General features: G+C 35.4%; 1 protein-coding gene across 13 annotated transcripts in view; it reads right to left on the bottom strand.

Annotated features, from left to right (window-relative positions):
- The window catches only part of sh3pxd2aa (SH3 and PX domains 2Aa), a 168,043-nt gene that overhangs the window by 87,803 nt on the left and 66,539 nt on the right, over window positions 1–13,701 (bottom strand). For all 13 annotated transcript variants that reach the window (XM_087236051.1, XM_087236055.1, XM_087236048.1 and 10 more), the window contains 2 exons: window positions 12,413–12,488; window positions 5,754–5,830 (listed from right to left, as the gene is read on the bottom strand). In XM_087236051.1, coding sequence (XP_087092177.1) covers window positions 5,754–5,830; window positions 12,413–12,488 — 153 coding nt within the window. Of the gene's footprint in view, window positions 1–5,753; window positions 5,831–12,412; window positions 12,489–13,701 lie in introns of those variants that run through there.

The following is a 13,701-nucleotide window of genomic DNA, read 5'->3' as shown; positions in this document are numbered from 1 at the left end:
CTTGATGCTATGTGCTACTTGACCTACTTCCATACTAATAGCCGCTAGTTCAATCCCAGCACGGAGCATGTTGAGTGGTGTAGGACTGGTAGGTTACATTGGTGGAGTGACCTGGATGAGACTGAGATTTGGGGGAGGGGTGTTGAGTGTGACAGAGGCCAGCTAGTGAAGTGATGTGCAGATAAACCTCACTCTTCTGACCTATAAAAGGTGCTCTAGTGACAAACACTAGGGGCCATGTTCTTTAGTCTCCATGTTAGAACAACTGACTCCCATGCGGAGAGTCGCCGGTTCAATCCCAGTTCATCGTGGGTTGGGTGCAATAGGACCAGTGGGTTACACGTGGGGGCTCGTCTGGGATGAGACTGAGATTTGGAGGTGAGTGTAACAGAAGCCAGCTAGTGACGTGCTGTGCAGGTAATCCTCACTCCTCGGACCTCTAAAAGGTGCTCTAGCGACAGATTCTAGGGGCCATGGTCTTTAGCCACCTTGTCAGAGCAACTGACTCCCATGCGTAAAGTTGCCGGTTCGATACAAGCTCAGCATGGGTTGGGTGAAGTAGGACCAGTGGGTTACATGTGGGGGCTTGTCAGGGATGGGAGTGAGATTTGGGGGGGGAGTGTAACAGAGGCCAGCTAGTGAAGTGCTATGCAGGTAAACCTCACTTCTCTGACCTGCTCTAACAACAGATGCTCGGGGCCATGGTCTTTAGCTTCCTTGATAGAGCAACCAAGTCCCATACAAGGCAAGGCAAGTTTATTTATATAGCACATTTTATACACAGTGGCAATTCAAAGAGTTTTACATAAACAAAGAACCAAAGGGTCCCATACAAATGGTTACATAAGAACCCTTTAAAGTTCTGTGATAAAGATGTGATTTTGCTTCAATACATCACTTAAACATTTGTCTAACAAATTCAGCCTGTTTCAACTGCTTTACAAGCTCTCAAACACGATGTGAAAATTATTGAAAGAACAGAGGGAAGAAGGAAAAAAAACGAAAACGGAAGGAGCGGGAGAGGGAGAGGGAAGAATCCCTGGAGAAAAATGCTGTTATTTATTTATCTTTGAAGAACACAATGCAATTAAATGGAGACGGTTTGTCTAATTAAGGCTTTTACAGGAAATAGCTAGTAAACATCCTACATTTGAGCTCTTCAAAGACTCGTCCCTTTCTCTCTCTTTTTCTCTCTCTCTCTCTCTTTCTCTCTCTCTCTCTCTGTTTTACAGGGAAGGGACAGAGGAAATCTGGAGGAAGTTAGTTATCTAAATGTCATACAATCAACTGTCGCATAATTAAATGTTGATTTAAGTTAAACTGGCTGCCAATTGTGTGCTTTAATTTAGTGTAATAAAAAATAAAGTAAATAATAAAAACAGTAAAATACAACTTCCAATAATAAATTTAAATACAATATTGCTGAACTTGCAAAAAAATTACATGATCACCTGTCAACTTAAAGGTGCCATATACTGCACTGGTTTAATAAGTTAAACTGTTCTCTGATATCTACAGTACATATTAGGTTTATGGCATTGGTAAGTTTAAAAAATCTCCAGAAACGATTTAATAAGCTCATTTATTACTTCACAAAATACTCATAGAATTAGATCTAGTTAGATCTAGATTAGTCTATGATTGAGCATATATGACTTGTGTCGTGAAAATTATTGAGCTCAGACACACACAGCCTGATATACGCTGAACACGAACAAATATAAACCCAATCAGAGTAATTTCTTCTGATTGGCCTGTTATCCACCGGGTTTTACACTCGTAGAATTTACATGAGAACGAGGAAAAATTGGAGTCTGAGACTTATATGATACCAGTTACTAATCTTTTATTATTCTACTATGCCTTTGTATATACCCAGATTTTCATTATAGGGCACTTTTAAATAAATCTCTGTTAGTTTAGTCCTTTATTTTAGAAAGGTAAAACTATAATAATATTGTATCATGTAAAAATATTAGACCACAATTTACAATTTTTAAACTAAAAAACAAAAATAAAAAATGCAAGAAATAAATAAAATAAATCATAAAAGGTCAATTCAATTCATGTCTCTCAAATTAAGCTCAGTGAATTAAGAGTAATGCCATGTCTCTTTTTGAGATCTGGAACATCTTAATCGGTTTCAGACATTTAGGAGGAAATTAAATAAAATAAAATAAAAAATAAAATATAACATAGATTAAAATATAGAATAAAATAAAAAACAAATATAATATAATAAATAAAATATAGAATAAAAATAGAATAAAATAAAATAAAATGAAATAAAATAAAATAAAAATTTTAATAAAAATTTAATTAATTTAAATCAACACTTTAATTCAATGTGCTAAATAATATATTAAATATATACAAATAAATTAAAATGTAAATAATTATATATAAACATATAATATAATATAATATAATATAATATAATATAATATAATATAATATAATATAATATAATATAATATAATATAATATAATTTAATATAATAACATAGCACATCTCCTGTTCTAACTGTACATAAACTAAACACTAACTTTTAGAAACTAACTTTTATTTCCAGTCAATATTATTCAGTTTTTTTTTTAATATTTCTGTGTGTGTTTCATTCTCTCATCACATATTTAAATATGCAATTAATAATGGATGTAACACTAGTGATGAGCATCAGAAGGATGTTTAATTTTAGGTTCTAAAGTGACATCCTTTATGTGAGTGTAATGGAGATTGTTGTCACAACAGCACCATCCAAGACATCCCATAATGCTCCGTATCTCAGCTCAGTTTAACAGCTGCTCTCCATTTGAGTGTGCCTCTGTGTTTGTTTACATCCACTGTCTCTGTATGTGTGTGTGTGTGCGTGTGTGTGTGTGTTGTTTAAAAAAAGTGGTCTCTATTCCAACAGGAAGGAGGGGGAAGGAAAGGGAAAGATACAAGACACTCGAGGGGAAAAGATAAAGAAACAAGTCATTAAAATCCCTTCAAGTAATTTAGGGCTGTTATTGGGTTAGCTACGACTACCGGCAAAGTGCTTGTTGTCATTTGTATACTTGTGTAACTGAATGTGTTGTGTGTGTCAAAGCCTTTCACAGACTCATTTCTGTTTGTGTTGAGGGAATTTTGTTGTTCGGCACATTAGCATAATCAGATTTCAGCAAGATGGCAGATATTATGCGATAATGAGGCAAATTCGCTCTCAAACGTGACAAACATGCATAAAACTCAAAGTGTATATTATTTGTGGTTTGTGAGGATCTGACACTGTTATTTATGTCTTGAAACCCCCTAGAGGAAGTCAAAACAAAAGGTTGAGGGGTCTTGAAAGTACACTAAATAGTTTAAATTCAGCATTTTATATAAAGGGTCACACATTTCTAAGAATAGCAAGCTGCATTATGCATATTTAGTTGACTAGACTTAATAATAATGATTCCTTACATTTATTAAGCGCTTTTCTGGACAATCTAAACGCTTTACACATTGGAAGGAATCTCCTCATGCAATACCAGTGAGCAGAATCCACCTGGATGATGCGATGGCAGCCATTTTGCACCAGACCGCACACCACACGCCAGCTGATTGGTGGAGAGGAGACAGAGCGATGAAGCCGATTATGATATGGGAGGGTTAGGAGGCCATGATTGACAGAGGCCAGTGGGCAAATTTGGCCAGGATGCTGGGGTTAAACCCATACTCTTTTTCGAAGACATCCTGGAATTTAAATGACCACAGACAGTCAAATTAAAATAATTGTATGAGGTAGTGGACAAAGTAAATAACCATTTAAAATGAAAATGGTTATTGCAAACTTTATCACATTTGCTATATATCTTATGCTGCGTTCACACCAGAAACAGATGAAGCTTCAAGGGCACAGACATCCTGCAGCGGGATTTTCTCGAATGAGGAAGCGTATGATGCGATTCACTCGAATAAAGTGGTGCGAATGACGTGATTCGCTCGAATGAGGAAGCATATGAAGCGATTCACTCGAATGAAGTGGTGTGAATGACAAATTTCGCTCGAATCTTGAAGCGTATGACGAGATTCACTCAAATGAAGTGGTGCAAATGACGCGATTCACTCGAATGAGGAAGCATATGAAGCAATTCACTCGAATGAAGTGGTGTGAATGACACGTTTCGCACGAATGTGGAAGCGTATGACGAGATTCACTCAAATGAAGTGGTGCGAATGAAGCGATTCACTCGAATGAGGAAGCGTATGACGAAATTCGCTCGAATGAATGAGTGTTAATGATGCGATTCACTTGAATAAAACGTATTTAATGACGCGATTCGCTTAATTGAGGCGGTGACGATGTGATTCGCACAAATAAAGTGGTGTGAACGATGCAATTCGCTCGAATGAAGTGTTGTGAATGACGTGATTTGCTCAAATTAAGCACTGTAAATGATGCGATTTGCGCGAATGAAGTAGTGTGAAGGACATTATTTGCACAAATGAAGTGGTGTGAATGACGCAATTCGCTCAAATGAAGCGGTGCGAATGACGTGATTCGCTCGAATGAAGTGGTGTGAATGATGTGATTCGCTGAAATATAGCTGTGCGAATGACGCGATTCGCTGTAATGAAGCAGCGTATCTTGAGCATTTTGCATGTTTAACGCACTTGATATGCTTAACACGTAGATTGCTCGAGTTGGAAAGTCTGCACTTAACTAATTAGGAGCTTGCTCTTGTAGGGCCGTAATTATGACCTAGTGCCTGTTGTTGGTGTCCAGAGGGAAAATCTTCTTGCTGACAACGAACAACAGCTCATTAAACTGCTACCAGCTGAAAGCTGGAAAGTTTCTGGAGAACTTACAGAGCTGGGTGCACCTATGAAAGGATCTAGTGGATTCAGACATGGCGCCAAATGAATCTACGCTGTTTTTCAGCCTTGCTAAAGCACATAAACACAGCTATTCTCTCAATAACATCCATGTTAGCCATTTAGCAATAAAGCTAGAGTCACCAGGCAAACAGAAGCTTCGCCTATGATGGGAATCTGCGTCTATTGTTTTTGAATGTCATGCGTGACTGAAGCAAATTTGACGTGTGAATCAAAGAAGTAAACTCAATATGTTCACGAGTCTATTTACACGTGAAATCTATTTACATTTATTCGCACATGCTGTGTCTGGTGTGAACACAGCATTGCAGACAGAATTCTTTGTCTATGCTCTGCAATTGTGACTTTACTAACTAAATATAAATGCTGAGACTAAAAAAAGTAAAAACTCTGAGGTCAGAATTGTGTTTTAAACTTTTGAGTTCCAAGAAATAAAGCCACAATTATGAGAAAACCTATAAATATGCAACTTTAAGAAATAAAGTCAGAAAAGTGAAATAAAGTAGTTTGTTTTTAGGATTATGCTTTCACAATTGTGTGATTTGCAACATTGCCCATTATAGTATCTTTAACATAATCACAGTAAACACATAAACAGCTCCTTAATAACTTTTTCAAAAAAGAAAATGGGCTTAATACTGAACCCTGAGGCACGCCAAAGCAATAACAACACTTTTAATGATGTCCTGAATAGCACTTCCCCATGACAACATGTGACACAAACATAAACAGTGTTTGTTGAAGGACAAAGCTGCATAGAACCTCTTACATGTTAATGGCTTTCTAAATAAAGTAATATAGCCTACGCATATTAGATAAGAAAATAAAAGAGGACAAAAAAACAAAAGCTCTGACAAAGAGGAAGGAAGGAAGGAAATGAGAGACTTACTCTGCAATAGTCGTCAATAAAGCGTAGTCTCTTCATGGCCACGTCTCTTACATGACTTCGTCGGAAAAGGATTTTGCCTTTAAAATAAAAGACAAAATCAAATGCATGGTCTACTCCTGGAAATCTTGTAAGAATAATTAAAGAGATCTACATGAGTGCTTTTATCAAGTGTATTATAAGGTTTTTTGTGTAAAATAATTTTGCCAAGGTACTGTAACATTATTTATGTGGCAGTAGTTAACTTAAAAAAATTATAATTTAACTAATATAATAATAATAATAAAATAATTGAACAGATTATACACAAATCAGATTACCTGTCTTTAAGAAAAATAAATCAATTTTAATTAAATAAAAAAATTATTATATTAAATTAAATTAAATGATTGAAAGTAAAATAAAAGTTGACAAGTAAACAATTATTTTACAAAAAAAATACATATTAATATACACCTATAAATAGTTAAACCTAAATACCTAATTGTCATATTCATGGTGTTGCCAGTTAATCTGTTTGCAAACACTGGCTTGACTAAAAAAAATAAAAATAAATAAAATCTTTCACAATTGTAAAAAAAAAAGCTAAGTGAATTTAGAGGAATGCCATGTCTCTTTTTGAGATCTGGAACATCAATCAGCTTCAGAAATTTTGGTGGAAATAATATATAAAAGAAAAGAAAATAAAAAAGAAAAAGAAAAGAAATTAAAAAATAATAAAATAAAATAATATGTTTCTTTTTGATATCTGCTTCAGACATCTTGGAGGAATTAAATTAAATTAAATTAAATTAAATTAAATTAAATTAAATTAAATTAAATTAAATTAAATTAAATTAAATTAAATTAAATTAAATTAAAGAAAAATATGAAAGTTAAATTAAAGTTGACAAATAAAATAAAATTATTCACAAAATTTAATAAAAAACATATGAGTAAACAAATCTAAATAGCTACTTGTTGTGCCAGTGAAACTATTCACAAATACTGATTTGACTGAAGAAAAAAAATAACTTTCACTGTTGTAGAAAAGCCCAGTGCATTTAGAGAAACGCCATGTGTTCTTCTTGAGATCTGGAACATCTTAATCAGCTTCAGACAGTTTGAAGGAGATGAAATCACCCTATAGCACCAAACTCCAGCTGTCATGTTCTCAAGCTCAAGAAAACACTCAGAGACACTTAGCAGTGTGCTAGAAAAGACAGATGAATGCAAAACAAAAATGTTGCAGCTTTTAGTTCAAATCCATAAACTCTAACATCATTTAAAAGTTTTTTTGGAGGTTATAACTACATTAGCTACAACCGCAAGAAATAAACTCAGAAGACTGAGGGGGGAAAATGTGCAAATTACCTTGCAGAATGTTTCATAAAATCTTAAAGACTGACAAAATGAGTCTTTAATATGCATCACACTATGTTGCACTAGTTCATCTTGAATTGTACATACCCACTGTACATATACATTTCTAATTATGTTCATATCTATCTCCATACCTCTGATTATTAATAGCAATCTGTACATATATTCATCTACTGTAAATCTCTGATCATGGCTAATTCAAGTACATCCATCTGTAAATATCACCATAGTTTTCTATAATTGCACTTTATAACTTACACCAATACCCTGCACTTGCTGCTACTGCACTCCAAGTTAGACTTAAACTGCATTTCCTTGGCCTGTACTTGTACATGTGTAATGACAATAAAGTTGAATCTAATCTAATCTAATCAAAAAAAATCTAAAGATAAGCATGGTATGTTTTAGCCATGTCCGGTAACTTTTCCAAGATATGAATACCATCAGCATCAATAGCAAGAAATAAAGTCACAATTGAAAAAAAAGCACAATTTAGAAACTCAGACTGTGAAACAAACAAAAAAAAGATGTCGTACATAAAGGAGCAAATTATCTACTTGAATTAAATCATACATAATTTTTTTCCAACGGCAGAAACAGCCTTATGTAATTTTGTATAATTGGCAAAAACTTAAAAAAAAAAAAAAAAAAAATATATATATATATATATATATATATATATATATATATATATATATATATATATATATATATATATATATATATATATATATATATCACAAAACGTAATTAATAGGGATGTAACGGTATCAGAATTTCACGGTACGATAATACCTCAGTATGAATGGCACGGTACGGTATTTATTGAATAATTTACAGGAAAAACAAAACTAATGAAAAGACTCAAAAAAAGTGCCAAAAGTATTTATTTACCTTAGCACTAAACATATCAATGACATACAAATTAGCATTAGAAAGAAACCGAAATGCTTCCACATATCCGATTTAAAACCCGCTTTAGGTTTGATCATTTCCAGCTCTTTTTCTTCCCCGCTACTAGCAAAACACTCCATTTCCGCATTACTGGATCTGTAGTGACATCAGACCGCAAAGGATGATTGCCACGCCTAGGCTGATGGGAATTGTAGTTCCCGATACCTCCCGTTCGCTTCAATCGCCTGAGCAAACTTTTCTCAGAAATATAGTTTTATTGAGTTATGCGCCTACAGTAATATTGAAAAAAATTACTATTGCGGTATGACGGTATTTACAATATTGTTACATCCCTAGTAATTAATCATTCATGATTAATCGCGTAATGCTGTATTACAGAAATAAAAACACAGGCATCTAAGTGCCATTTGAATTTCAAAACAATCAATACCAATAACACAAAAATTATTTCCATGTTGGATTATAAGTGGAATAGAAACACAAACACACACACGCGCGCGCGCGGTCATTAAATTTGCTTAAACTAAGCGTTCTAAAGTATGGCTATATTTCACAAGGATTCTGACACAACAACGTGAAGAAGACGCTTTACAAAAGTTGCATGTAGGGGGGAAACACGTCAAACTTATGAAATGTGAGGGCTCATGGAAGCAGCTTAAAGGCAGAGAATAAGGCTGTCTTTGACAGCTTGCGACTTCCATCTGCCACTTTCACTGAGTACATTTACATGGACACCATCCCTCCACTTTTATGATTAAGATAATACTGATTAATAGTCTACTATGTAAGCAGCGATTTTTGATTACCTTAAAAGATCACCCGAGTCCCGAAATGCGGAGGTTTTTCTTTCTGTTGGCCATGCGGTTTCAAATTCCATTAAAACATCATGAATGAAAATATGCAGAATGAAAGTGAACTGCTGAATCCCTGAGGGGGTGGGTGTAGCCGATGAAAGTGAGGACCGGGGGGTTCGGTCACTATTCTGCTGCCCAAGGCGGACGCCTATGTCGCCTCTATGAACACACGTCAGCCAAAACAGAAATAAACAAAAAAAAAAAACGGCAACTGCATTATTTGCATTATTTTTTAATGTGTTAAATATATCAAATTTAACACATGCGTTAACGTGCTAATTTAGACAGCCCCATACATACATATGTATGTATATACGAGCAATATCACACTCGTACAGTAGCAGTGCGATATGGCTGTATATCAGCACTGGTGAGAGGCGTGCTTTGGCACGAGCTCGCAGGCCATATCGCACTGCTATGAGTGTGGTATTGCGTTTGTACAACAGTTCGATGGCACAATTGTGTATATAAAAAAGAAAATCCAACACGGAGAGTCTAAAGCCCTTTTGTATTAGGAACTACTTTCTTCCGCCAATCATTCACATCTGCAGCTGACGTCAGAACAGCAGAAGCCGTTACTAATTCACCAACGTCAATTTAGAGCTAGTGTTTAAATAACTCTCTATAGCGTAATTTCTAAAGTGATGATAAAACAGCTGATTTTGCTCACACTTTAAGATTGTAAGGTTGAATGTGACATGAAATGCCATTTGTCTACAGAGATATCTCTCCCTACAGTTTATTACAGTCTACAATATTTCTCTGTTGCCATCGGTTTTGTGACGGGTGCCAGGTGTCCCAGCGTTTACCCGGAGACTTTAAGGAATGATAAGGAGACAAACTATTTCGCTCTTCCTATTTTCCTTTATGCGTGTCGACTGCATACATGCCAGTCAACATATATGTATACATGTATAAATATATATATATAGTTGAAGTCAGAATTATTAGCCCCCTGAATTATTAGCCCACTGTTTATTTTCCCCCAATTTCTGTTTAACAGAGAGATTTTTTTAACACATTTCTAAACATAATAGTTTTAATAACTCATTTCTAATAACTGATTTTTTTAGTCTTTGCTATAATGACAGTAAATAATATTTGACTAGATATTTTTCAAGACACTTCTATCCAGCTTAAATTGGCATTTAAAGGCTTAACTAGGTTTATTAGGTTAACTAGGCAAGTTAGGGTAATTAGGCAAGTTATTGTATATTGATGGTTTGTTCTGTAGACAGTTGAAAAAAATTGCTTAAGGGGGCTAATAATTTTTACCTTAAAATGGTGTTTAAAAAAAAAGAAAAATTGCTTTCATTCTAGCCGAAATAAAACAAATAAGACTTTCTCCGGAAGAAAAAATATTATCAGACATACAGTGAAAATTTCCTTGCTCTGTTAAACATCATTTAGGAAATATTTAAAAAGGAAAACAAATTTCACAAGAGGACAAATCATTTTGACTTCAACTCTTATGTGTGAATACAAGGAAATCTAATCTGTCCCACTCCGCCGTCCCACTGGAGTCCAACAATCAGACTGGAATTAAATGGAGACAGAGCATAGATTTAATGATTTGCCACCTGACACCCCAATATTCCCTTACAAATCCTCACAATGGCTTTTATAATCCACTTAATATTCCAGTAATCTAAACCAATTACATTGCATTCCAGTTTAGATCCATTGGATAGCCAGTGCTAGTCAGAGCGAAAGCATTCATACTGAGAGAAAGAGAGATGAACAAACTGAAAGAATCAGATGGAGAGAAAAAAGAGAGAGACACACACACACGCGACACATCCAGAGAAAAGAGCAGCTGCGTCAGCAAGCCAAGAAAAAAGCCCTGTCTCCATCTCTCTGTGTTTCTGTCTCACTCTCCTCCTTTTCTTCTTATTGATGGCTCGTGTTCTTCAGCAACGGTGCTGCTCATCTCAATGACTAGTGTGCTTCCTGCAAATGTGTGTGTGTAAGTCAAGAACAGAAGCACGACCCCATCCTAGCATAACCATGACTTATAGCGGACAGATCTGCTGACACTGTGGATATGGAGGTATGTGTGTGTGTGTGTTTGTGTGTGTGGGTGTGTGTGTTTTATTTGTGTTTGTGTGTGTCTGTGTGTCTATGTGTGTGTGTTTGTATGTGTGTCTGTCTGTGTGGAGAGGAGGGTGTATGTGTGTGTTTTTGTGTGTGCGTGTTTGTGTGTTTTTGTATGTGTGGATGTTTTGTATGTGTGGATGTTTTTGTATGTCTGTCTGACTGTCTGACTGTCTGTGTGCGTGTGTTTTGTGTTAGTGTTTGTGTGTGTATGTCTAAGTATGTGTTTGTATGTGTGTCTGTCTGTGTGTGGCGGGAAGGGGGTGTATGTGTGTGTTTTTGTGTGTGTTTTTGTGTGTGTTTGTCAATAGCCCCTTTCACACAGTGATACCGGTAAATATCTGGAAAATTTCCGGAAAGACTTTACCGGTATTTTCAAAAAAGCGCTGTTCACACAGGTGAGGACGTTACGGAAATTTTCCGGAAAAGAGCATTCACACATCCATTCCAAAATACCGGTAAATTCTGACATCATTCACCACAAATGAGCTTTGAACGGCTGCGCTTGTATTTGTAAACATTTGACTAAATTACAAACTCTGTGGATGATCAATATTATGAACAACTTTCGCAGGATCACTTTCGCATGTCGAGATGTTCATAATATGTGCGTGCAGGCACTCACAGGCTGTTTCACAGGCACACGCAAAGCTTGAAGGTAAACAAACAACGGCTTATCATAAGCATCTCATCGATGATTATTTACACAGTTGGCATTAAGAAGAAAATATAAACGTGATCTGACTAACTTCTAGCAGCTAAATGTGTCTGGAAAAATATTTAAAGGCTTTTATTCTCACAAACCGCGCGGACGTAAATGCATCTGACTGTTGTGATTGGCTAAAGCAGACGTCTCACGTCAGCACGTTCTAGACATGCACACGCTAATTACGGCAATCTTCCTTCTGCATTCACACAGCGCAGATTTCCGGCAAATTGCCGGTAATGTTACAACTTCTCTTTCCGGAAAATAGCCAGAACGAATTTACCGGTATTTTCAAAAAGGACCTGTTCACACATACAACCTTTCCGGAAAATTGCCGGCAATTTTCCAGAAAGGTCTGTATGTGTGAAAGGGGCTTTTGTCTTTCTGTGTATGTGTTTGTAATTGTGTTTTTGTATGTGTGTGTGTGTGTGTGTGTGTGTGTATTTTACTTGTTTTTGTGTATGTTTGTGTTTGTATGTGTGTGATTATATGTGTGTCTGTCTGTGTGTGGAGAAGGGGGTGTATGTGTATGTGTTTGTGTGTGTGTGTTTTGAATGTGTCTGTAAGTGTGTGTGTGGATGCCTACATGTGTGTGTGTGTGTGTGTGTGTGTGTGTGTGTTGTGTGTGTGTGTGTGTGTGTGTGTGTGTGTGTGTGTGTGTGTGTGTGTGTGTGTGTGTGTGTGTGTGTGTGTGTGTGTGTGTGTGTGTGTGTGTTTCATCCAAAAATCACCTGGAAGAAATGGGATAATCCTCTTTTTTGGATCTTTCTGCCCTCCCTCGATTGGGAACTTGTCGAGTATCTGCATCTGTGGAACAACACAAGAAACATCAACAACAAATTAGTATAATCAAATTATTAGAGCGTACTCACACTAGGCTATTCGAACCGTGCCCAGGCACATTTGACCCCCGTTTCCCGGCTCGTTTTAGAAGTGTGAGGGCTCCTAATCATGCCCAGGTAAGATTCAGTTGGCCGGCCCTGGCCCGTTTACAAGAGGTGTGATAAAGCACGGTTCAGTTGGGCTTGTAGTGTGAAAAAGTGCAAAGCATGCCTGATGGTGAAACCGAAGACGTGACGTGACTTTTAAAGGACTCATAAGAGGGTTTCATATGGATTTATTAATCATTCTTTCTTTTCAATGAAGTTTATTAGTGTATTAAAGATGCAAACCCCTCACTGCGGGTCAGCTGCACCTTCCGCAAACCTCCTAATACCTGCAGCACGAGAACTTTTATGAACATTTATGAGCGTTAAAAGTGATGGATCAGTTCAGCAAAATATCTGACTGTGTGTTACTGCATCCCAAATGACTGAAAATAATACAAAACTATATACCTAAAGCAGGCATTCGCTGTGTGAAACATATGCAGGAATAGTTGGTGGTTCATTCCGCGGATAAAAAGTTGAAAGAAAATCAATGAATGAATAAATTCACAGTGTTTTTTTATAGAATTGACCTTATTTTTTTCAGCCATTGGAACGTTATTGGTTCGAGACTTCCAGTCATTGTTAGCTGTAAAAAAAAAAACTATTGGTCAAAAATGTGGGCTCAGTAGGATTTTTAAATATTTTAAAATAAGCTTCTCCTGCTCACCAAGACTGCATTTATATCATCACAAATACAGGACAAATTGTGAAATGTTATTGCACTATAAAAACCTGTTCATACATAGATTATAATTTTATTTAATCATTTATTCCGGTGATTTTAAAGATGAACATTCAGCTTCATTACTCAAATATTATTATTATTATTATTATTATTTTTATTATTATTATTATTTATGTATTTATTTATTTATTTATTTATTTATTTATTTATTATTATTATTATTATTATTTTTATTATTTATTTATTATTATTATTATTATTATTATTATTATTATTATTATTATTATTATTATTATTGGTAATAGTAATAAAAGCAATAATGACTGGAGTAATAATTTCTTTGAAACTACGTACAATAAGAAGGCTGTTATTTAATTTTTTATAAATATTTAACAATGTAACTTTT

Source organism: Danio rerio, chromosome 1, assembly GCF_052040795.2.
Source record: "Danio rerio strain M-AB ecotype USA chromosome 1, GRCz13ab, whole genome shotgun sequence".
In the NCBI taxonomy this organism is placed as follows: domain Eukaryota; kingdom Metazoa; phylum Chordata; class Actinopteri; order Cypriniformes; family Danionidae; genus Danio; species Danio rerio.
The sequence above is the reverse complement of the archived record's forward strand: the minus strand, read 5'-3'. Positions and strand labels throughout refer to the sequence as shown.